The following is a 24,052-nucleotide window of genomic DNA, read 5'->3' as shown; positions in this document are numbered from 1 at the left end:
CTTTCTTCCATGAACTTCTTTACCCCACAATAAAAAACACCCACACAAATCCTCTATTCACACCCTTTATCTACTCCTTCCTGCTGCTGGGGATCTCCCCTAATCCTGAACCCAGGCATACACACCTGAGTTCACCCATGCCTCCCTGCCATCTCTTCCCCTGTAAATTGTGTTAACCCTCTCATTTTAACATTGCTGTTAAAGCTCTGTTGGCTAGTTTTGGTATTTTTAGCCTCCAGCTGTTTGGACCTATACTTTACCAACATATACCACTGGCCACCTAGGCAGTTATGATACAGCAGTGATTAATATCAGCCCCTTTACTCTAATCCCTATTCGGCTGTTATTTACAGCATGAGATTTTAACTGTCACTAATCTCCCATATGTATTATCAACAGAGCTTTTACAGCAATGTTACTCTGATTACAGTTACGTTTAATGCTGTTTTATTTTAAACCCCTATATTTTATATTCATTGATACAATCAAAATGATTTTAACACAATCACATTACTCTTCCTGTAACGGAGTGCTCGTTCACTAGGTTTCCTTTTTCTTTTTGTTTATGCTATTGTACCTTACCTATAGAGCACATCACCCCTATACCCTTAGCTATGCGGGGGCTCCCCTTTTGTGTGTAGCCCCCTCATTTTAATACTGACTAACCTTAAAACTCACCCCACAAATCAAGCATCCCAATAGCCTGCACTCATGGCTATTCACCCACACACAGTCACTCCTACCACCCATTGTGGCCAAGCACTGCCATCTACAGCACTTATTCCCTCACCTGCTGTCTCTGTAAGTTCCCCATCAAACCTCTTAGATTGTAAGGGGCAGGGATTTCCTTTCCTATTGTCTGATTTTGCTGCACTTATTGTATTATTATAATTCCCTGGACTGTATTCTTTCTGAAGCGCTGAGTACGCTTTTGGCGCTATCCAAATAAAGACATACAATACAATTAGATAGTATTAAAATGGGATGGCAGATAATAGAACAAAATAAGTGAAGTGATACACTCGTGAAAAATATTTTATTAAGAAACTCAAAAAGTTAAAAAAAAACAGGCAAGAAAGAAATCTGCACAGATTATTTCCTATTGAGGCTAAGGTAAGCGACAGGCTGGTAAATCTGTGTTATACACTATAGCCAGCTGTGTTCAATTACCTGTTTGCCAAATATATTACTAGCAGAGGCCGAATATGTAAAAAAAAAGGAGGTACATGGCTCTCCTACACGTTTCGTACTTGAAACGCGTAGGAGAGCTGTGTACCACCTTTTTTTTACACTGATAATTCAATAAACTTTATTAATTTTTTTGGACCCTACTCCCTTGGTTGTGTGCTGCTTTGTCACCTTTTCCCTCACTGAAACTACCACAAGTGGGACTTCACTTCACATACAATTAATTGTTAGTACTTTCCTGATCAAGATCATTTTGAAGACACCCCCAATTAGGTTTTTAAAAAGAGTGTGGCATCCCCCGCTTTTTCTTAACCTTCAGGGGATATTTGTCAGACTGCAATCAAATTACTGTATCAGGACTGTTTATTGTTATATATTCCCACTATGGAGCTCATTGTGTACAGTATATATTATTATGACACACTGAGAAGGATCAGATCACCTGAGCACCCTAATACCCTTTGTACTATTGCAGAATATGTAGCAGCCTGAATAGGCTTTAGCAACACAGGACAATCACCCTCTGAACTGTGTATATTACCAGGTTCTAGAGAGGTGAAGGGCCTGTTAACGTCAGGATAAGATACAATTTAAGCTGGGACTCTACTACTACCCCTCACCCAGAGACCGGTAGTATTGATATACTGAGGCCTTGACAGTTGCCTGTTGTTGCTAACAATTCAAATGGATGGTGGAAACAGGATTCTAAGGTCAACTCCAATAACTGAACTATCCCTTGCCATAGTGGCATAACTAACCCTCACTGACATACACTTCCTGGTTATGACGTCATAGTGTCACGAAGCCCTGTGTATTTTGCTCACATACAGAGCTTTGTAACGCGATGGAGTAACAGATTTTAGGGAGAACCAGCATTAAATAGCGTCTTGTTCCCATGGTAATGGTCATGGGACTTCTGATAACCAATGGGAAAATTCCTGCTGTTCTCTATGGGGTTTGGCCATGGCAGCAGTTACAACTAACTGTAATATAAAACTTTACTAACCAGTATAATAAACACTGAGCTTGCTTGAAGCCAATTTTAGTTTCCATCTCTATAGCATGATATGTACATTTAATTATAATTAATAATTTGTCCCAGTTAAATTATTGGGTATTCTATTATGTTGGAATTGGTCAATGGCTGGAAATATTGTATTAATTGTTCAACAAAGAATGGGATTATAAGGTAAGTGTGTGACAGCGCAAATCCTTTGGGATGGTCTGCGACTTGTTATAGACATTCCTTACCGCATCTGTGCAGGTAGCATCCTTGCAGCCTTCTCTTGAGGCGCTCTTTGGGCACAAAAACTATACCTGCTGGGGACGTGCTAAAGCCTACTGTAGAAATAAAAGAATGCTCAGTACAGTATACAGTACAGTATATAAAACCCTCATTAAAAATGGAACACCCCCGCTACCACCTCCCGCCCTGTGGGCAGACACAGGGAGGGGGAAGCGGGGACTGGGGGCAAGGGGGGAACACCCCGCTACCATCTACTAACCTCTTCGAGGAGCAGGAAGGAAAGGAAGAGGATGCGCATGCGTGGCCTTGAGGGGAAAAAATCTTTGCAGCCCGCCAAGTCCTGTCAGCCAATCAGGCTGCAGGATTTCGGGAAAATTTTTGCGGTCGCCACGTGGTCAAATCCAGTTGCCCGGGGCCTGTGGGCGACTGGATTTGTCGAACACTGTATATAAATATATCAAACATGTTTTATGATAACCTGTTAATTGAACAATATTTTCTTTTTCGTCTACTGTACATGAAGATCAGAATTTGAATTTATCCACCAACCACCAGATTGATGGTCCAGTTTGGAGACCCAGAACTCCCATTTTTGGTATCACTGGCTGATGATGTATCCTTTAGTTGGTGCACCTTGTTCCTATACCAATGATGCACACATTTCGCTTAAGGACGTCTTCTGGGATCATGAGGGGATTTTAGAGATAAGATACTGTAAAACAAAATCAACTACAATAACCTGAGCTCATAAGCCTTGAACAGATTGCTGGCCCATTCAACATGGTATGGTTATTGGCTCACTTTCGTCCAGAAATGATCTAAAATTACAGTGAAAATCCCACCTTTATGAATTCTATACAAATAGGGAGTCCTTCGGGAATAAGGCCGCGCTTATAGTGCAGGCGACGTGAAAGCGACGTCAGGCTGTGGTCGCGGGAAAAATCAAATTGTGATGACTTCCAGCGATTGCGACCAATCCGTCGCACCGCGCTTACTATAAGCACACGCGACGGCGGCAATGCATTTTTTTGAGGCGACGCGCTGTCGCAGGCACTATAAGCGCAGACAGCCGGCGATGGCGATGCGACCGATGACATCACCTGTCGCCGTCGCCATTGATAATTGTTGTATTTGAAGTTTAGGCGACGTCGCTGGCTGCAAGGCCTGCGACATCATAAAAGGGGAGGGCAGAGGTGTGCGTGTAAGCACCGCCCCTCAATGGGGAAGGGCTCAGTACTCACCCTCACGCTGAAGGTGCAGCCGCGCTGTACTGCAAGGTTTTTTAAACTCAATGAAATTGAGTTAAAACCTTGCGACCCGCAAATCCCCGACCACGCCCCCTCCCGTCGCAAGCTCCCTCTCTCCTGGAGACCGCAGATCGCGGTTAGCGCTGTGCACGTGCCCCACCCCCCACAACCCCCCCCCCCCCCCGCCGGGCGCGCTTGTCACAGTCATGACTGGAACCGCAGCCTAAGCGCTGGCGACAATGCACTATAAGTGCAGCCTAAGGTTGGATCCTAACCTGAATAGACAATGGAGACAGTGGTTAGAGAAGTAGCGGGATTGTGCCTGACAAAATAATCTGGTATTTGTTACACATTGTCTTAGAGCTATTGCACCATGTGAGGGGAATCTATACCAGTTTAGAAGGTTTAAACCAGGGCAGACCAACTCCAGTCCTAAAGGGCCACCAACAGGTTTTAAGGATATCCCTGTTTCAGCACAGGTAGCTCAATCAGTGGTTCAGTTATTGAGCCACATTGGGGCTGACGTAGGGATATCCTTAAAACCTGACCTGTTGGTTGCCCTTTAGGACTGGAGTTCGCCACTCCAGGTCTATACAATAGTTATGCTCACACGAAACCAAGTATTTTTCTCATTAATTCAGCAGCTTCCATTTCTTTAGGTAACCTAAACCGGGGGGGGGGGATCCCCCAGAAATTCTGTTTACTGACCTCTGGGGACCCCCGGTTGGCAAATCTCCCACTGTGCAGTGAGCAGGAGGGCAGTGCGCTGCTGCACAGCGCGTGCAGTCCCTGAGAGCAGGGGGAGGAGCGCTGTACCGCACTCTTCCGCGTATAGGCGCACGCCGTCCTGCTGATACCAGGCCTGAGCTGTGGTTGGGTTTGACAAGCCGGGGTTCATACTGTATACATCCTACTGTATTGAGCTCCTGATGCGCGTGGTGTCCCGCAGTGTGGCCCTGTGTGTGATTCTCAGCCGCCCCGGGACGCCCCGCCCGCCCGCCCCCGGACAACCGGACACCCCGCCGCGCCCCCGGACACCCTGCCCGCCCGCCCCGGGACACTCTGGGACACCCTGCCCGCCCCCGGGACACCCTGCCATGGAGGCGGGGGAGCAGGGGCCGGTTCTGTGGGACACTTTCCAGCGCTGTTTCATGGCCGGCCGCCGCCTCGGCGCTTTCCCCTGGGAAGTAAGTACTATAACCGGACACATACTCTGCGCGCTCAGTACTGCAGCACCTTTCACATATTTAGCGATCTAGTTCTTGCAGCAAACCAGAAGTTACATTTACTTTGGGTCTCACAAGCAAAACAGGTCTGTGTGAAACCTGTGACGTGTGATTAATACCTTTTATTATACCTAAATCACACAGAAACAATAACACGGCTTTGCTGTGTCAAAGCCCATTGTGGCTGCTTGATACACAAAGATCCCTCATGTTACATTTGCTAAAGGGCGCAAACCGTTTAGTGCAATCACAATCTGCCTAATACGGCCTCGGACATGGTCAAAAAGACCGTGCTGAGGCACGCTGAGCCGCGCTGAGGGGAAGCCAATGGCAGTCCGTGATGTCGGCGCCGTGGCGCCCTAGTCCTGCCTCCCACCCGGCACACAAGCGCGCTCGCTGACGCTCATGCAGGGACAAGAAAAATCTCCTGCGGCAGCGCTGCCCATGTCCCAGGCCTTAGGCTGCGTCCATAGGAGGCTGAGGGAAAGCGGGTGCTTTCCCTGGACTTGGTCCATGCGCCGTCCGGGGGCGTGTCGGGGGGTGGGGGGGTTGTGACGTCACGGAGCTGGTTCGTCCTCATTGGGTGAACCGCTCACGTGACCGGCCCTGCATGCGCGAGCCCCTGCTAAAGCCGCTCTCATTGCGGCTGCAGGGGCTCACTGAGAAGTGTCAGCGCGCCTCAGCACGGGTCAGCGCCTAAGCGCTGACCCTGGACCCGGCCTAAGGCACGTTCTATAGTGCCGTGCGCGGATTTTTAGCTGGCTTTGTATACAAGGGCCGCGCGCTCGCACGGCAGGGAGAGGGGAGCCGACAGACAACGGCGAAGATGAAGAAATTCATCTTTTCGCGCCACTGCCTGCGCTCAAATGTATGTATTACTGTGTATGTATGTGTGCGTGGATGTGTGTTTGTATGGATGTGTGTTTGTATGGATGTGTGTTTGTATGGATGTGTGTTTGTATAGATGTGTGTTTGTATAGATGTGTGTTTGTATAGATGTGTGTTTGTATAGATGTGTGTTTGTATAGATGTGTGTTTGTATGGATGTGTGTGTGGGGGGGGTAAATAAATGCACAAATAAAAAAATTATTAAACTTTTTTTTATTTAAAAAAATCTTACTTAAGACTTAATTTCACTCACACAACATATACACACATATATACACACTTACCTGCAGCTCCCGGCACTATATATAGGAAAAGCATGCGGCACGTGCACACGCGTTCGCATAGGAACGCACGGCCGCATCCTGTATATAACAGCCCTAATAAAGCTAACTCGTGGTAAATGTGGGCAAGTTTGATTGAAGTAAAATCGCAATAAAAATATAAAGGACCAATATCTCGGTGATGTGTGGGGGTATTTGCACTGTGGATCCATTTTTAAGAATGTGGGGCCGCATAATAAGACCACTCCACTGGTCCCAGGGCCACCCATTAGATAAGGTAATTATATAGCGGAGGCTTGTTTTACTGACATACAAAATAATAATAATATAAACACAAGGCCTTTCAGAGAAGTTATGCTTTTGATGTAACTAGTAAATGTTATTTAACCTTCTGTATTATTTTTTTGAATCAGGAACTTGAACAAGCACTACGACATACACCAGACTCCTTGTTACTACGGACTATTTTGCAAAAGGTAAAAACTATACCTCCCATTTTCATGTTGAAAAATGTGAATACCGTAAGTATCAGTTTTGGATTTTGGTTGAGACTGTATATAGCAGGCTCACAAATCCCCCCCCCCCCCCCCAAATTACTTTGAACACATCACGTAATGCAGCGCTTTCAAACGACTTTTCTAAGGCCTGGGACATAGTAGATAGGGCTGTGCTGAGCCGCGCTGAGCAGATGCACTTACCCCCTGCATCTGTCATCAGCGCGGCTTTAGCAGCTGCTTCCGCATGCATGCAGAGGCTGAGAAATTCTGAGCAGACAGGCAAATTTTAAATTTGCCGCTCAGGGAAACGGAGTCACATCCAATGGGAGAGAGGAACTAGCCCCGCCTCCCACCACGCCTCTGTTCCGCCTCTGCCACGCCTCTGTTCCGCCTTTGCTCCGCCCCGCCCCCAAAGCGCGCTCACTGCCTCGCCTGCCAGGGCACAAAAAAGCTCAAGTTTGAGCAGGCGAGGCAGAGCAGGAGCGCGGATCAGCGCGGCCCGAGGCCTAAGGGAGCGGGAGTGGCCAGAAGGTGTATACATAGAAACAATATGTGTAAAAGTTGCAGAATAGTATTTAATCTAATTTGTTATACACAGTATAAGACGACTTCCAAATGCTACCATATTCATTATATTAACGAAATTCATGTAAAAATGTTCCATTATCATGTCTTTGGAAAATTGCACTCCAAACCTTACTACAATAAGTAGGAAGAGTCCAAAAGTACATTGTACTGTTGAATTCATTTTTCAATTATTGCACATTAACATCTGACCCTGTTTAACTTCAGATGTTACTGTGCAATACTTAAGATACTGTAGGTAGAAGGTAAATACATTCCTGTACAATTATCTGCTGTTGACAAGGATGTCCCAGTTTCTTACAAAAATGTTATATAGCTGCGGGGATAACAGTAGAAAGCCGTAACACCCTCTCTTGATGACACTGCGGCTTTCTATTGGCTGCCATAGCAAATCTGACCCTAGCTGCTCTATTTGTCCTGAAGGTTAAAATATAATTTCACAGCAACTGGGAGATCCCCAGTTTTAGATGCTTCTCGATTAATTTCCGGTGGGCCACCCTGAATTTATGCTGCGCTAACCCCTTGAATACACAGCAGACCCTCAGACACCGAGCGATCACATGACCACCCTGTGAGGAGTAATCCTGTGATTATGGTGTTACCGATGACGGAACAGAAGAAGGCCTCTCCTCTTCTATTCCTCAGCCGGACAGACCGTGGCCCACAATCTCCCCTAGAAAACAAGCAAATGGCTTGTGTCATGGGGCCCCTCAAGTGCCCTCAAGCCAAAGGGTTAAAGAAGCGATTTTCTCTACATATCCCATTATTTTTTTAATAGCTGTGAACCGTGTTCTCTTGAGCTAAACTGCATTCATTTCAGTTCCAGAGACTCCCTGGTACCAATATATTAACGAGCAGAAGGGATTGTTGCTTTAATCTAACAAATGTGCCTTTATTTTGAGATGTTCCATTGGTAATGTACACATCTGCCAAAAATATATTTAGGCATGCAATTCTGTTCACAGGTAAAGTTAATACATTTAAATTATACAGAGGGCTCCGTTCCTCTGCGCTCCGCAAGGGCAACAGCTCCCGTCAGGTTAGCACTGGCAAGGGCATCTTCATGTTCCTCCAGTATTGCTCCCAGCTCAGCTTTGCTTCGGCCCTCCGTTTGCAGACCGAATGTCTCACACTTGACAGCAATTGCTGAACGATCCCAGGACCGATTACCGTCCTGAACAGGCAGCCATCTTTGCCTTGTGGCATTAAACTGAGTGACACTGAAAAGTGTGATTCCTGATTTGGTATAACGTGTTTTCCGACACCACTTGTTTTGAGAGCTTGCAATCTTCAAGCTCACTTTGTCCTATAATTCCCTGCCGGGAGCTACAGTCCAAAGCCCTATGATCCCACCGCTGCCACCAGAAAATAGCCTGTCACGGTAGACCAGGTCTTTTAACACATTTATATTTTAGGGATCATTCAATAGGCAAAGCAAGGCAGTGAAATAAAATGGGATTTATTTTGATAAAACCTCTGAAATACAGAAATATACCCAATTACTGGGGTCTGGGGTTTGAGATCTAGCCTTTCCTAGGTGCAGAGCGCCCGCTTGCAAGAGCTTACCCTGATCGGAACCTTGTCCGGGACAGAGATTCAGCGGGAAAATCCTGACGGGACCTAGTCCCAATAGTCCTAGAACTATTTTTGGCAGGAACTTGCGACCGCTACGAGAACTTGGTTCTCGAGTCTGACTTAGTCTTTGCAGGGCAGACTTTCCTAGCTTCAAAACGAAGCCGGTTGCTCTGCTATTTGGAACAGAGCAACTTTCAAAAGCCCGCCCTAGCTTCATCGACTCAAGCCACAAAATCGCCTGGTTCTCTGACTGGGGCTTCTTATATAGCCTCCGTTGAGCTATGTTCAGCATGGAGGAAGGAGGAGCTACCAATCAGAGTGTGGGAATTCCTCCCCGCCAGCCAATAGAAACGGGCTCGTCTCTGGGCTGCCGTCAGAGGAGGAGGCATGCCAAGCCGGTTCAAGGACACTCATTTTAAGTACACTCGCGTGTAAGGACATATCGCCCAATAGGCAAACGTCAGCTCGCGCATGCGCCTGTCAGCACGTCCTGAAAATCAATACCGGCTCCCTACCTGTACCGAAGCTGTGCGCAAGCGGGGAGACTATAGAGCCTGTTACACATGCGTTATTTACATCAGTTATGCACGTATATGACGATTGCAGTACAGTACATGCATCGATAGGTGGAAAAAAAATAGTGCTTCACTTTAAGTACATTTACGCTTTACATACAGTAGCGACATCTTTTATTGAACTAAATGCCGGCGGCATGCCGGGATCTACCCCAGCTGCCGCCAGTAATAACCGCGCGCCGCCGCGTTTCCCCCACGCACCCCCCCTCCACTTCGCGCGCAATTTACCCCCCCTTCCGGACCCCGAACCCGGCTTCTGCTTTGCCCCTCTGCTTCCCCGCACCCCCGCTTACCTTAATTTGATCTCCAGGGGTGTCGGGGAAGACGGGGGAAGCCGGGCGCGCATGTGACTGTGACGTCACAGTGCGCCGCCACGCGCCGCGGCTACCCGCTTCCCAGACGCATGCAGCCGGCGGCTTTTACTCGAATAAAAGCTGCCGCTGCTGTACATGCTCCGGTCCCATTGCGTACGTTAATGTGGGGTATGCCTGTATATGATTTGGCAAATGGGAGAAGCGCCTATGAGCTGCATCTCCCCTGGCTAACTTTTTGCCACCCGCTGGGCAGGCTCCACCAAATCTGGCAGATAAATAAGGTGTCCCAACAGGGTGCCCTCCGAACTTGGCAATTCGCCCTTCTTCGCCCACCAAACGTTCTTCTCACCTCTGGACATCCTCTCCTCTTTGAACTACGGACTCTATATAGAGATGCCGGCGTCTATGCTGATGCCCTGGCTGACAGTATAGAGCCTTACAGTAAATGACTAAAACATTATACAGTACACTTTAAGTATACACATTGGAGAGCCTTATACTTATAAGGGAAATGGATTTGGGATATTTGGGTTCGAAATCCATTAGTCTGGGGGACACTGGGTTGCCCCGGTGTAATTCACCCCGCGTACCGGCAAATTATCCCTGCTCGCGGGGAGAATTAAAGGACTACCGGTAACTTCGATACTCGAACTCCTCCAAACAAAATAATTGCTTTTCTACCCAAATATCCCCCCTAAAACTGACGCACACGAAATCTCACAGTTCTAGGGCCAAGGGAACATAAAAACAAAAAAGCAGGGGTCACTTTATTTTTTACATGTATTGTCTCTGGCTTATGGTGCTTTATGTAGCTGCTAGGGGCCCCACGGTTTCAGGGGTAACCAGAGGGCTTTATTTTATAGCCTGGTTACCCCCTACCGTCACAACCCTGTTATAGTAAAAAAAAAAAAAAAAACGGTGACTGGCAGGGTTACCCAGCAGAAAGCAACAAGATTGTGTCAATGTCTGAATGATGTTAACGCTTCCTGTTAGTTTGCCAATTTTGGGGCTGACCTTGTGTCTGTATTGTTTTCTCTGGACAATAAGTTAACTCCAGGGAATAAAAACAAAAAAGTAAGTGATTTGGGAACCAGGCAGTTCATCGAGCTGTAAATAGTTCAGTTCAGCTCCAGGGAAACATTTCTTAAATAATATTATTATGTGTAGATATGCACATTTCAAAGTATAAAAACCTGCTCTTACTTGAATGTTTTAAATTGAGTCTCGCACACTTCGTTTTTTTATTTAGACTATTCTTCATCCACTATGCCTAACAAATCCTCCTTCACTGCAGTACAGAAGACGTTTCTTGACAGAACTAATAAAAAAGGTAATATTTAGACTAGTTCTGAGTATTGAAAATAAACAGATGACATTGGTACTTCCTATTGGAAACTGTGGCCACCATGTTTAAATAACCAGGCAGTAACACCGGAACCTACAACTGTGAATATCTCTGGAATCCGGTATAAATATTGCATATAGAAAACAGAAGTGGATAGGATTGCTGCAGGCGGAGAGGGCCGCCGAACCTTGGGTGCTTCCTAGTCATGTGACTATGCCAGGAGTGATCACATGACTCGCCGGGATGCTGGAAACGGAAGTAGAGGTGGCTCAAACGTTTCAATCAAGCTGGCCGCACCATTGCCCTGATCACCCCCTAGTACGCAGTGTGTGTCAGATGCACTAGCAGAACAGGTGTAAGCGTTGATGTATACAAATCTAAAAGGATTATATTGTGTATGGTGTTTAGAAAATGGTTACCATGGTTAGTTGAAAAAGGATTAGAAATATAGTGAAAATATGTAATAAGATAACAGGAAACCAAGGTATATGTAGATAATTCACTATTCGTGCAATTATAAGAGAGGCAAGTCCGATGCTACATGTTGGATGCTGCTTCAGATAGTTCTTGTCTTGATATAGGAGTTTATCTAAAAGGTAGAAGCACATACACTTCCCATGGCATAATAAAGTTTTTTTTAATTGTATTGGACAAAGGTATAAAAAAAAAATGCACGGTAACAATTTGAATGTAGTTAAATTTGCACTTAGAAAGTATAGAGGTCCTTCCAGCCTCCTAACCTCAGGATTGGTAATGCGGTCATACACTTCTGCTATGGAGGTGCTGCCCGGTGTTCTCTCCGATCTCCGCGTTCCCCGCCATCAGATTTGTCTGCCGGTTGCAGCGTGAAGTCGACAGGTAATCACGTCGCGCTATATAAGAAAACCCAGACTTGCTGCGTTCACCCTACGCATTGCGTAGGAATCTGCTCCCACTTCCTTGGGTTATGAATGGATAGTTGATCCTATACTAGTTACAATGGTAACCGCGCACCTCTTACTTACAGGACACACTCATATATGACACCTCTTCTTATATATGCAATGACGACTCCATGAATGAAGATAAAAATATGTTAAACATATATATGTATTGTCAGTGATGATAATGGTGAATTGATAGTGTATATAGCAAACCTAACGTGCTCAAAATTGCACCAATATACTGAGCTGATGTGAAACCAATAGCTGTTATTAAGACTAGTTACTACTGCTTACGTGGTAGGTTCATGTTACGTAAGCGTATCATATTTTATCAAGATATGGTTGTACCACACTGTATATTAACAGGAAAATGCATGTTGCATAATCATTTAAACCTCAAACAAATCTTAAAAACAACTGGACAAAATAATCTTAAAAGATGATGTAATAATAATTTAATAATAATATCTGTTATGTTCATCTAGATTAGAAGGCCCATCTGGATAAATACTACAATGTATGAGACACACACACAAAAGCAAATTTATATCCCAGTTCAGGTAGCTCTTTTGTTTTTTTTCTGCAATAAATTGTTCCGCTCTTACACACACACACACACACACACACACACACACACACACACACGCGCAGCTTCACTGCGGGGTAAGATTAGTGAACTGTTCAAATATACTATTTCTCATTGGATATTTGTAATACGTATGGCTAAGGGGTTAATCTATAACCCTCTTCTTATCATTACCTTTTATACCAGTGACACCTGCTATTTCATTTAATTCCTTGTTTTGTTTTTATTAACCTTATTTGTTGTCTGGTCCAATACATATTTTTTTGAATCATTTTTACACACTATCCATTTGGGTATCTAAGCATAATTACCCCATGTACACACGGTAGATTATCCAGGTTAGGACTCTTTGTATATTGTGTTCTCATTTAGCGTAGTGCGGCCGCCACTCGCTCCTTTGGCACCATTCCATCTGGAGAAGCAAGGAACAAGACTTTTTAGAGGGATTTGTTATACACATTGATGTTCCAGACCCCAACGTGCGCCTTAGATAACTAGCAAAAGCATTTGAAAACAGGCAAAAAATTCTTCATTAAAAATTACTACACGTGCCCCCCTACATTTTTATCACCTTAAACTTTACGTGTATGTACGTAGTTCACCTTCTTTTTGTTGTTTTTTTTTGTGTTTCATCCCCCTTGTTCCCCTTCCTCCCCTCTTCTCCCTCTGTACTGTTTTTCTCCACAAGATGTACTCTCCAGACCTTATGCCAGGGTTGATTTTGTAGCTGCTATTACATTCAATACATTGATCCTCTTGTTGACAGATTTTGTCTTTATTCCTTTATTGTGTGCTGAGGACCCCTGTATATATTGCACATTGATGTACCAGACCCCAACGTGCGCTTTAGACTAGCAAAAGCATTTGAATCAGAAATAATTAATTGGTATGATAATATAACTCTAGAAAACTATATAAAATAATTGTAGCCCTAGAGGATTAAGAGTCCCCAAAATCCACCTTTTGACCTACGAGATGTAGCGTTTACTGCAGAATGGGAAAACATGCTATAGGGCTGTTCTTTTAAATTAATGAAGTTTCTCATCAAAATCAGGGAAAACAAACTGGAGAACATTAAAATAAATATAGATGGTATGCAAGGGAAATTTAAGTCTTTAAAGAAGACGTATTTTGCATACAAGTAGACACAGGCGAAAAAGAAAGGACCATTCTATTTGAGGAAAAAAGAATAAATACCAAACAAAAGACATTTATACGTGATTTTAGAGAGGAATTGGACAAGTTTCCAGAATAACCAAAACATACCTCAAATATAAAATAGAGATCAACAAAGAAATAGATCGTTCATACCTCATAATAGGGTACAGAATTCCAACAGATATAATACACAGCAGTAATAATCAGATCAATGGTAACCCCAGAGTTATTTCTATAGGGAAAATACAAGACCCTATAGAGGTAGGTCAAATAAACAACACGTGGCCCCTTATAAACCACAGTTTGTACCTACACCTCCTCACTTGGAAGAAACATCTAATCAAATACATTAACCCATCCAACAGAGCAGCTATTAAAGAGGGTGCCATTCCTAAACAGAATTCGGATCCTGTCAAGCGAACATGAAAAAGAACATAGGGGGGGCGTGAGTTATCAGTATTACACAGGGACAAATAGGGACAGAGGGAACAGGAGGAACTCCCCATAAAAAGGAACAGAGCTGTCGTGCGTAGCCTGACGTGACTACCTGTCGTCTCTACGCTGCAACCGGAGGACGTATCTGAAGGATACGCGGAACGCGGACATCGGAGAGAACACCAGGCGGCACATCCGCTGCAGGATTCTTTGACCGCATTACCAACCCTGAGGTTAAGAGGCTGGAAGGATCTCTATACTTTCTAAATGCAAATGTGAGTAGATTTAAATTGTGTGACTTTGTTATATACCTTACAATAAATGAAATATACCTCTAACACTATAAAAAATACTTTATTATGCCATGTGAAGTGTTTACGCTTCTGCCTTTTTACAGATAAAAAAATAACATATATTCTGTTCTTCAAACTGACTCTTCTCTCTAGTGATAAATGTTTAATGTGAGTCAACAGATTTCAAGCGATGCACACAGTTTAATAAACAAATGTGAATAATCTGATCTGCAGTATGAGAAATGTAATCCCATTTACTTCCAAAAAACAATGCACTTCCCACTTTGCTATGTGCTGTTTAAACCAAGGCTGAATAATAATAATTATAATAATAAGACAATGCAGCTTAACAGCGTTCTGTTTGACGACTCGGCCCTTCACAATTTGTGTGGCAAGAAAGGGAGATAAGTAGGAGGGAAGCTGCACTCCAGAGCCTTGTCAAGTGACTGATAGCAGGGGATTATGTGGCATACAATTGCAGATGTGGCAGTGATAGACATCACTGCCGCGTGCCGGCTGAAGGAAACAGGATGCGGCCTTGCTGCAGCCTGGGGGAGAACTGGAAGGTGGCAAAACATTTTGCCTATAATATATGTGGCCTGCTTTTGGGAGATGGTGGGTAGAGGTGACAAGGGAGCGGGACACCATGCACATGAAAAAGAGGAGAGATCACAGAAATAGTACAATTCTGTAAAGCACAAAATTAATAATCCTATGAAATTCTGCACAGATTAAACTCACAAGCAAACAGTGAGTAAAGGCATTTCACACATAAAGTGTACACGAACAAGTAATCCCACGTTGAGGTGCGTCTGGGGACCAGGATGGAACGGATAGAGTGCACGCCCCTTCCTCTCCAGGAATCGCGCTCAGGTTTGGATTAGAGATGCTCCGCCACAGGTGCTCCTAATTGCGACCACAAGAAGCAACGAACAGCTCGGCGTCTTTTCCTCCACGTGTCTTGGTATCTGCCTCGATTCTACGCGTTTCGCTAGACAACTAGCTTCGTCAGGAATCCTTACAGTACTGTACTATTTCTGTGATCTCTCCTCTTTTTCATGTGCATGTGTCCCGCTCCCTTGTCACCTCTACCCACCACGTCCCAGGGGAAACGAAGACTTTCCCATCTTGTCTAGGTTGAGTGGGTATCCTTTGTTTCTTTATTCATTTCAGTTTTATTACATATGTTAATAGCACTCCTTTGGGTTAATTCATTGTAGTGAGCCCTGGTTACCAGAGGGTGTCAGTATTACACTGTTTTTACTTGGTCTCTGTTGGCACTATCTCCTCTTGAGCGCCAATCCTGGTTATTTTCTTGCCACTGCTTTTGGGAGACGGCAGGCTGCAATTTCGCACCCTGTAGTAAAAATAATGACAGAATTATAATAGATTTATTTCCGGGAATGTTGCTTTACATAGATTTGCTTGTTTTCTGCAGCACGAGTCGGTAGCAGCAGAGCCACTGGATGAGTTGTATGATGCACTTGCCAACGTTTTAAACTCTGAAGAGACCACAATATGCCATAAAAGTTACTTCCTAGTAAGTGTTTCAATTCTTAGCTAACGGAAATAATGTTTGTTTAACCTCAAGTATCACTAACGGATTCATTATGGAGATCATAGGAACAGTTGATAACAACCAGAGGACGTTTTGTGACATATACACCTGTTGATTTTCAAGATGAGATTTGCAACATTGATGACAATTTTTATAATAAATTACTCTATAATTTGATAAGTACATTTTAAAAAAAAATAAAAAAAAACCTGCCATGTAAGTTTTTCCCCTGATGCAAACGGAAGAAACATTAGGAGGGCAGAAAAGGGCGTTTTGTATAGTGTATGCTGACAGTCTAAACGTATCTTTACATATCATACCCAAAAATGGTTTCTCTTCAGTGAAGGGGTCAGCTATTTATTAGGGTCTTTAGAACCAAGAGTGACCTAAAACCTCATGACTCTGTATATCCCATTACTATTGCTATCCTATAGTCTCTGTACCCGTTTCACAGAAATGGGCCCTTATCTATCACTGGCCCTAATGTTTACTTCTTTCTATTTTCATTCTCGCTCCTAATATACTGTAGCTGTCCTTTTCGACACATTGTCATATAACCCAAGGCTGCACGACTCTAGTCCTCATGCCCCACCAAAACAGTACATACATAATGAAGATCTAAATAAAACATTAAACATACTCGTAGATAAATATATTAATTTTTCTTACTTGGTGCAAATGGAATTGCTGACACACTAAAATTGTAATAATGCCATGTAAACCATATTAACGCTAATCATGTCATTTTAAAACTGTTCTGCTTTGGGAAATGGTACAGTAATTGCGAGCTCTAAGTCAATGGATTGAATTTTTTTCTGGACACATTTTTAAAATCTAGGATTATGGTATTGTTTGCTTAAAAGAGATGGATATTTCTGCTCAGTTCCAAAATTGCAAAAAAAAAATACACTGCTTGAAATCGTGTCTAGAGATTTTTCTGTGTGTGTGTTTGTGTGTATATAAGGAATGTCAAACAATTTGTTTACTTCAGGTGTACACACTTCACCCGTGGTGATGGTAAAGATTTACAACCATACGTGCTATCCAGCGTCTTACCTCTACCATTTGATATGTTTATGTTGCAGCCCTCTGGGGACTCGGTCACTCTCTCAGAGAATATGGCAATCATCTCCGAAGGAACTACTGGCCTGGTAACTTGGGAGGCTGCTCTCTATCTAGCTGAATGGGCCATTGAAAACGTTGACATTTTCAATAACAGGTATGTTTTCCCTTGAACCATGGCGCGTGTAAAGTAAATATTTACTCTCACTATTCCACCCTCGTGCTTCTGCACCAGACCTGCAATATAGCTCTGTTTTTATTATAATTCCCTGGTTGCTTATACCGTTTGACGCGTTAATTATTCTGCTAAAATTAGCCACTTTTACAAAGTCCAAGTTTGTATCTTTTTAGTTTTGTTAGAATGAAAGCTGAAAAAATACCCACAGAAAAATCAATTCAAAACTGCATTGTGTGACTTTGCCTAAACCTATAGTCTGGCCCCTTATGATTTTACATAATGTAACATCTGCTTTGATGTAATGTATTTGATTAAATGTATTTCAGTAAGAGATGTGAGGAGTGTTAATAAGCAAAGTTTAATTACACCGTATGTACTTGGTGTACAGAAGTCAGGGAGCGCAGTTCACTGATGAAGAGATATGTAAAACAGAACACAATAATACTGCAACCCTGTCTGAAAGGGTTAACCCTAAACAGCTTCACAGCAGAGATATACAGATAAGCAAATTCCCTACTGCAGATGTAGCAGATAGGTGAGTGGGTTCCTTACTGCAGATGGAACCAATGGATGAATCAGCAATGAAATCAATGCTAAACAGCACACGGAAGGCAGGGCAAGGAATCGCTATACTGGTGTAGCAGTGATAATAATAGAAACCACTCAAATGAGGTAATGTGTAACAAACAACAGTATATTATTGTGCAATAAACCGCAGCAGCGGTAGGCAATACATACTTACAGGAAAACCCTCAAATAGGGCATGTAGCAAGGCAGAAAGCATCCTGGTAATGGGGGTATGTGTTCCAACTGGTGACGCTGGTAGTGCAGAGGATTCGCTGCGTCTTGCGGCTCCTCTGCTCTCCGCGATCAGAGCACTTCCGTGTGCTGTTTAGCATTGATTTCATTGCTGATTCATCCATTGGTTCCATCTGCAGTAAGGAACCTACTCACCTATCTGCTATATCTGCAGTAAGGAACCTACTCACCTATCTGCTATATTTGCAGTAAGGAACCTACTCACCTATCTGCTATATCTGCAGTAAGGAACCTACTCACCTATCTGCTATATCTGCAGTAAGGAACCTACTCACCTATCTGCTATATCTGCAGTAAGGAACCCACCCACCTATCTGCTATATCTGCAGTAAGGAACCCACCCACCTATCTGCTATATCTGCAGTAAGGAACCCACTCACCTATCTGCTATATCTGCAGTAAGGAACCCACCCACCTATCTGCTATATCTGCAGTAGGGAATTTGCTTATGTATATGTCTCTGCTGTGAAGCTGTTTAGGGTTAACCCTTTCAGACAGGGTTGCACTATTATTGTGTTCTGTTTTACATATCTCTTCATCTGTGAACTGCGCTCCCTGACTTCTGTATTTCACCCCAAGGATCAACAAGGAAGATCCAGTGAAGGTTGAGCTGCATCCTGTTAACTGTTTGTACTCTTTCTCTGTTCCCCCTGCAACATTTTTTGCTACTTTTAGTGTTTATCCCTGACACCTGTGGGAGCGCCTGGTGAAGTTCTGTTTTTTATACCACCGTATGTACTTGCAGTATATTGGGACTTATCAGACTTGGCAACTGTCTCAGTTCATTTTTCTCTGTTGTTGGCAAGAGACCTGCAAAATACATTTTCCAGTCTCAGATGGGACCAGCTACTGTGGCAAATCTGAGTCAAATATAAAAATCTTTATAAATGTTTTACATTTGGTGCAGATACAAGCGATATTTTTCTGTTGCTTTAATAGTTTATACTTTCCCTAGGGGGAAGTGGCTGTGGGGACACTTACATAATTATTGTTTAAATTCAACATGTTTTAAGATGCATTCATACTTGCTGTTTTCATTTAACTATTGTACAAGTCTTTCTTGCCAGTCACTTCTTGCAACTTTGAATTGCTGCTGTATACTTAACTCCTGTAACCACTTAACAAATTTTGTAAGTGTTGTGTACAGTATAAACAGCAGTATTTGTTGTTGAGTTTCTTTCATAATTGGGCCTCCAGGCCTGAATTCTAACATCATATTTTGTATTGCATTTATAAATAACAGTTAAACATGGTAGAGAAGGTGCTGCTAAGTTGCATTACTTTATTGCAAATGGAATATATTTTGCTAGGTAAAACGTAAGGTTTTGAGTACTTAAAAGCCAAATATTAAGGACCTTGTATACTAAGCAGAGTTAAGCAATTAGATACCCTGCGAAAAGTGTCCTATGGCGCCTTAAGTAATTTTACTCAATATGTATTCCATAAATGTGTCTTTGCAACTGACCATCGTCAGGAGATATATATTTTCTGGAATTTATAGAAGTGTTTTTTTATTTTATTTTTACAATGTTTGTCTAATATTAACTTAATCCATTACTTTGTGAGAACCATTTTAGAGCTGGGAAGTGGAATTGGTCTGACTGGACTCGCCATATGCAAGAGTTGCTTTCCAAACAAATATGTGTTCAGTGACCATCACCAGCGCGTTCTCCAACAACTAAAGGAAAACATCCGTCTGAACGGTTACCTCCTGGGTGTGGAAATGGATAATCTGATTAAAGAGCAACGTGTAGGAGAAAGTGGCGGTGCAATAAATCCAGAAGGCGTACAACTGTCCGTAATTGAACTTAATTGGGATTCGGTTACAGAAGAACAACTTCTAGAACTTCAAGCTGATGTGGTCATTGCATCAGGTATGCACATAATGTCATTTTTGTTGTGTAAAAAAAAAATATATATATATATAATACATAATTAAAACCAGGAGATCCTCTGATCTAAATGATTTAGACCTAGGGATCTAAGCATTTTTCAGCCCTGGGGATCTCCCGGTTGCCGAGATCATTACCGTTGTGCTCACCAGTGTTGGTTCCCCCTCGCAGGGAAACAGTCACCAAATCCTTAAGAGATTCGCCAGCTAATTAGAGGCCGCAACCAATGAAGTTGTAGCTTCCTATTGTCTCCATAGTGACGGCCATGTTGAAATCTCCATGGAAAACACCGGCACCCTATGGTTCCAATTATGTAAATAAAAATGTTTCGTTCGAATGCTGCTTTAATTTTTATATTTAAAGTGCATTTACTTTTGGATGCCTTTGCTAAAATAACTTTTAGAAGATCTTCCACATATTAACTTTTTTTTCCCACATTGCCTCTTTGTCACATTACAAGTAATGTTATGGTGAAATGTACCAAGGTTATGTCATTTTTCCTACTGTGTTACGCAGACATAATATTTTGTATCAAATGTATATACAGTATATATAAGTAATATCTAATTATATATAAATTGTTGGTATTTAAAGCTGAAGTTCTCGCTTAAGAGCTCTCTTTATACTCTCACTAAGGATATTTTTATTTGTAAATCCGATGCTTCATTTGATACTTTTTGTGTCTGGGAGGTTAAGATGGAACTTTCCCCAGAGCCCAGTGCAGTATAAAGGTTAATATGATAACCTTTGACATTAGAGAGTAAGAACATTTATGATCTGAAACACTAAAAAGCATTAACAAAAAGAGCAGGTAACGGGGCACGATACTAACTCATAGAGGCTTCTGGAGGCGAGAAGGGTGGAAGATTGCTGCTTGAAAGAGTAAAGAACAACACTGAATGATTCCTTTTATGGCTTTGTATAAGATGCATTAAGGCAGCACTTCTACCCGATAGCCATTTTTTTAACGCCCCTTAAAGCTGCAGTTCAGGCTCCCATTTTTATTTATTTTTTTAACTTCAATAGTTTAATGTGGGCAATCTCTACTTACCTAAAAAAAAAAACTGCATAGCTGCCGGTCAATTCGTTCTCCGTCTATTGATCGACAAAGTTTGGCGACATCTTTAAATATGGGGAATGTAAATCGTTGCTATAGGAACAAGCATGCTTGTTAAAATAGAATACAAGAAAATTGGTCTTTCAAAGTTGTTTTTTTTTTTAAACAGAAAATGCTAAAAGTATTTTTTCTCACTACAGAACTGATTTATTTAAAAAAAAAAAAACACATGCAGGATATTGCTTGAACTGCAGCTTAAGATATCTCATTTTGCCCTTCCAATGCTGTGTTTTGTTTAAATCATGCTTCGTTCTGGAGATATAAGCGTATAAATACTTGGTGCCTGTGGGGTTTAAATGGAGCTATACTCTTAAACCAGTTTAAAATTCAGGATATGCTCTGGGACCAAGATGCTAACATGCTTTATAGCAGCAATCACCCCACTGTTCACTATTGTATATTTAATAAAAGTAGTGGGGATTGGTACTTTAACCCCTTGAGTGCCACATTCCGTAGCTACCATATCCTAAGGTCTGGTGCTCCTGAGGGCCCTATGATGTAGTCGCTATGTTGAGGGCATCTTGCTTGTTTCCATGGGGAGGTCACGTTCTGCGTTCCTGTGGAGCGCTGAACTGGGTCTGACTAGATTGGGAGGGGAGGATTCCGCCTCTTCCGGTCGCGTCACCTGTGATTAAGTAAACGCTCCCGTGGATCTCGCATGATCACAATGTGCCGCAGCCCCTCCCACACTCATAGGGTTAAGACCGTAGCAGGTAATGAATAGCAGTGAAGAGCAATACCACAGTGATTTAGAACATTGGCTTAAGATTTTTGTCTGACACACCAATTACTTTCTTTTTAGATGTTGTGTACGATCCAGAGATAATCTTCTCATTGTCCCAAGTATTAAAAAAACTTTTTAACTGCAAAAAAGATGGAAAGATTCTTGAAGTGTTTGTAGCCTCTACAATTCGCAACCTAGAGACGTACAATTTATTTCAGACAGTCCTTGGTAAGTCTGTTGTGCCATTGGCAGTATCATGAACCTTTTGATTCACTCTGAGTTTTATTAAAGTTACTGTATAAATATCCCTAGGCAGAAAATGTACTTGGTGTGGAAAGTTCTGATGAAATTGACACCAAACTACCGCAGACTACTCGCTCTCTATGAAGCATCACTACATACTTCTAAACTTCATAACAACTACAGGAAACATATCATAGTACTGTACGAGCCTGGAGCATCATTTTAAGTTTGCTTGGTGTCTGTGCTTGTTTTCAAACTCCAACGAATCTCCAAATGGAGTGTATCTCCACAGGTCGATTCACAGCTGGTGTTTGAATGATCATTTGTGAAATTGGCTTTAAATATTGAATGGAATAATGGGAGGATCAAATGATAGATCACTTGTCAAATTGTGGGGGTTAGAAGTATGTAGTGATTGTATTTCTACTCTTTATGTGTCAATATCACATATCGTCACGTAGTAATGTATGCACTTGCTATTCTGGTGAACATGCAAGACTGTCGCATGTATTAACTGCAAATTGTATCACCGTTAAAATATACGCTTAATGACTGCATTTAGTATGTTGTAATTAAATTAAAAATACGACTACAATGGTCACATTGTTGCAGAATTAGGAAGTTGCCATTTCTTTAACGTGGATTTTGCTAATATAACAATTGTTATAAATGTTTTTTATTGTTTTTTTTTTTCTTTAGATGAAGCTGGGATGAGATGGCAAGTGATTCCTTATTACAAGAAAGATCTTTTTCCATATGATACAAACTGCACTGTAGAGATCCTGAAATTAAGTGTAAAAATGTAAACGTTTTCTTGGATTGTTTAATACATACAGTTAAATCTTATTCTTCAATTGTTACATATCAGTACAACTTTTTTTTTTTTTTAAATAAAGTTTTCTATAATATACTTTTGCCAAATGCTATTAACTTTCTATTTGAGATATTAAAATAATATATACTTCAGTTATTTGGTTAATACGATTATGAGTTTAAGGATTTGTATACGTCCAGGGTATCTTTTTAAAATGAACATTCTGCTGTATACTGATGACCGTGCTTAGCAGAAATCCACATTTTCAGAATACCTTAACTGTCCTATTTAAACACAGACCAAAAACTATTATTTTAACTCCGTACCCCTTCACTGCTTTTCAGGCCTATAATCATTGTCTATTTTCCATTCATTACCCAAAATTCATGGCTGCCGTTTAATCGCTGTATGGCATGAAAATGGGATGAAGCAGGTTTGGGAGACTTGAAGACAGTCACAAGAAACTGTATGGTGCTCCAACATGAACCACTGGATAAATAGCCCAAGACTATAAACATATAAATTGTGTCCCTGGAGGTCCCAGACAGTCCAGACCAAAATACTCCAACCCTTGCAATAAACCACTTCCACTAGATACCGATTAGCTGGAAAAGATCCCACTGCAATAATGTGGGACCTTCACTGGCTAGTGACCAGACATAAACATCGGTTGGGTAAGTATAGGTGTATACAAATAAACAGGTTGGAGTGACTCACATTTGTAGGGTCTTTTGTGGGAATTCCTCCATGGGTGCGTGCTGCCGTTACTCCACGAGACCGGACATCCAAGCGAAGGAGAGATGGAGCACAGCTGGAAACAAAATGAACTACTAGGAGAGTGGGACCCAGATAAAAAAAGTTAGTTTATTGGATCAGTGCAAAAATACAAAAAACGGAGCCCTCAGGCCCCGACCAACGCGTTTCGAGCCGGTGGCTCTCAAGGTGCATAGTGATGCCTACTACTAACCTGCCTAATATACTCTAATTTCCCGCCACTTGCCGCCATCCATCCGTCTCGCGGACCGCGTCACACGTGACGCGCCATGCGCGGCATGGACTGGAGACGTCAGCGCGCAATTTGAGTATAAACAAATTTTTCCCGATTTTTTTTTTTTTTCTCTTCAACAAAACTTTACTGTCAACAAAAATGTTATCAAACATTTCATACATTGTTAAAATGCTCTATTTGAGTCCTCAAACTTTATTACTCTAACAACAGGACAATCTTAAAAAAAGGTTTATTCAACACTACTTTAAAAGAGGATTCACGAGCAACACTATAT

At 42.3% G+C, this 24,052-nt stretch overlaps 1 protein-coding gene across 1 annotated transcript; it reads left to right on the top strand.

Moving 5' to 3' along the window:
- The first annotated feature begins 4,496 nt into the window (after positions 1-4,496).
- Positions 4,497-22,865, top strand: EEF2KMT (eukaryotic elongation factor 2 lysine methyltransferase). Its single transcript, XM_075565291.1, has 8 exons — positions 4,497-4,868; positions 6,490-6,552; positions 10,872-10,952; positions 15,801-15,902; positions 17,006-17,139; positions 19,546-19,853; positions 21,791-21,940; positions 22,655-22,865. Exons 1-8 carry the CDS (start codon positions 4,611-4,613, stop codon positions 22,759-22,761), a joined length of 1,203 nt encoding a protein of 400 aa, XP_075421406.1. The 5' UTR covers positions 4,497-4,610; the 3' UTR covers positions 22,762-22,865.
- Positions 22,866-24,052: the final 1,187 nt, after the last annotated feature.

The sequence above is a fragment of the Ascaphus truei genome, chromosome 11 (assembly GCF_040206685.1).
Source record: "Ascaphus truei isolate aAscTru1 chromosome 11, aAscTru1.hap1, whole genome shotgun sequence".
Classification (NCBI taxonomy): domain Eukaryota; kingdom Metazoa; phylum Chordata; class Amphibia; order Anura; family Ascaphidae; genus Ascaphus; species Ascaphus truei.
This window is presented reverse-complemented; position numbering and strand designations above follow the sequence as displayed.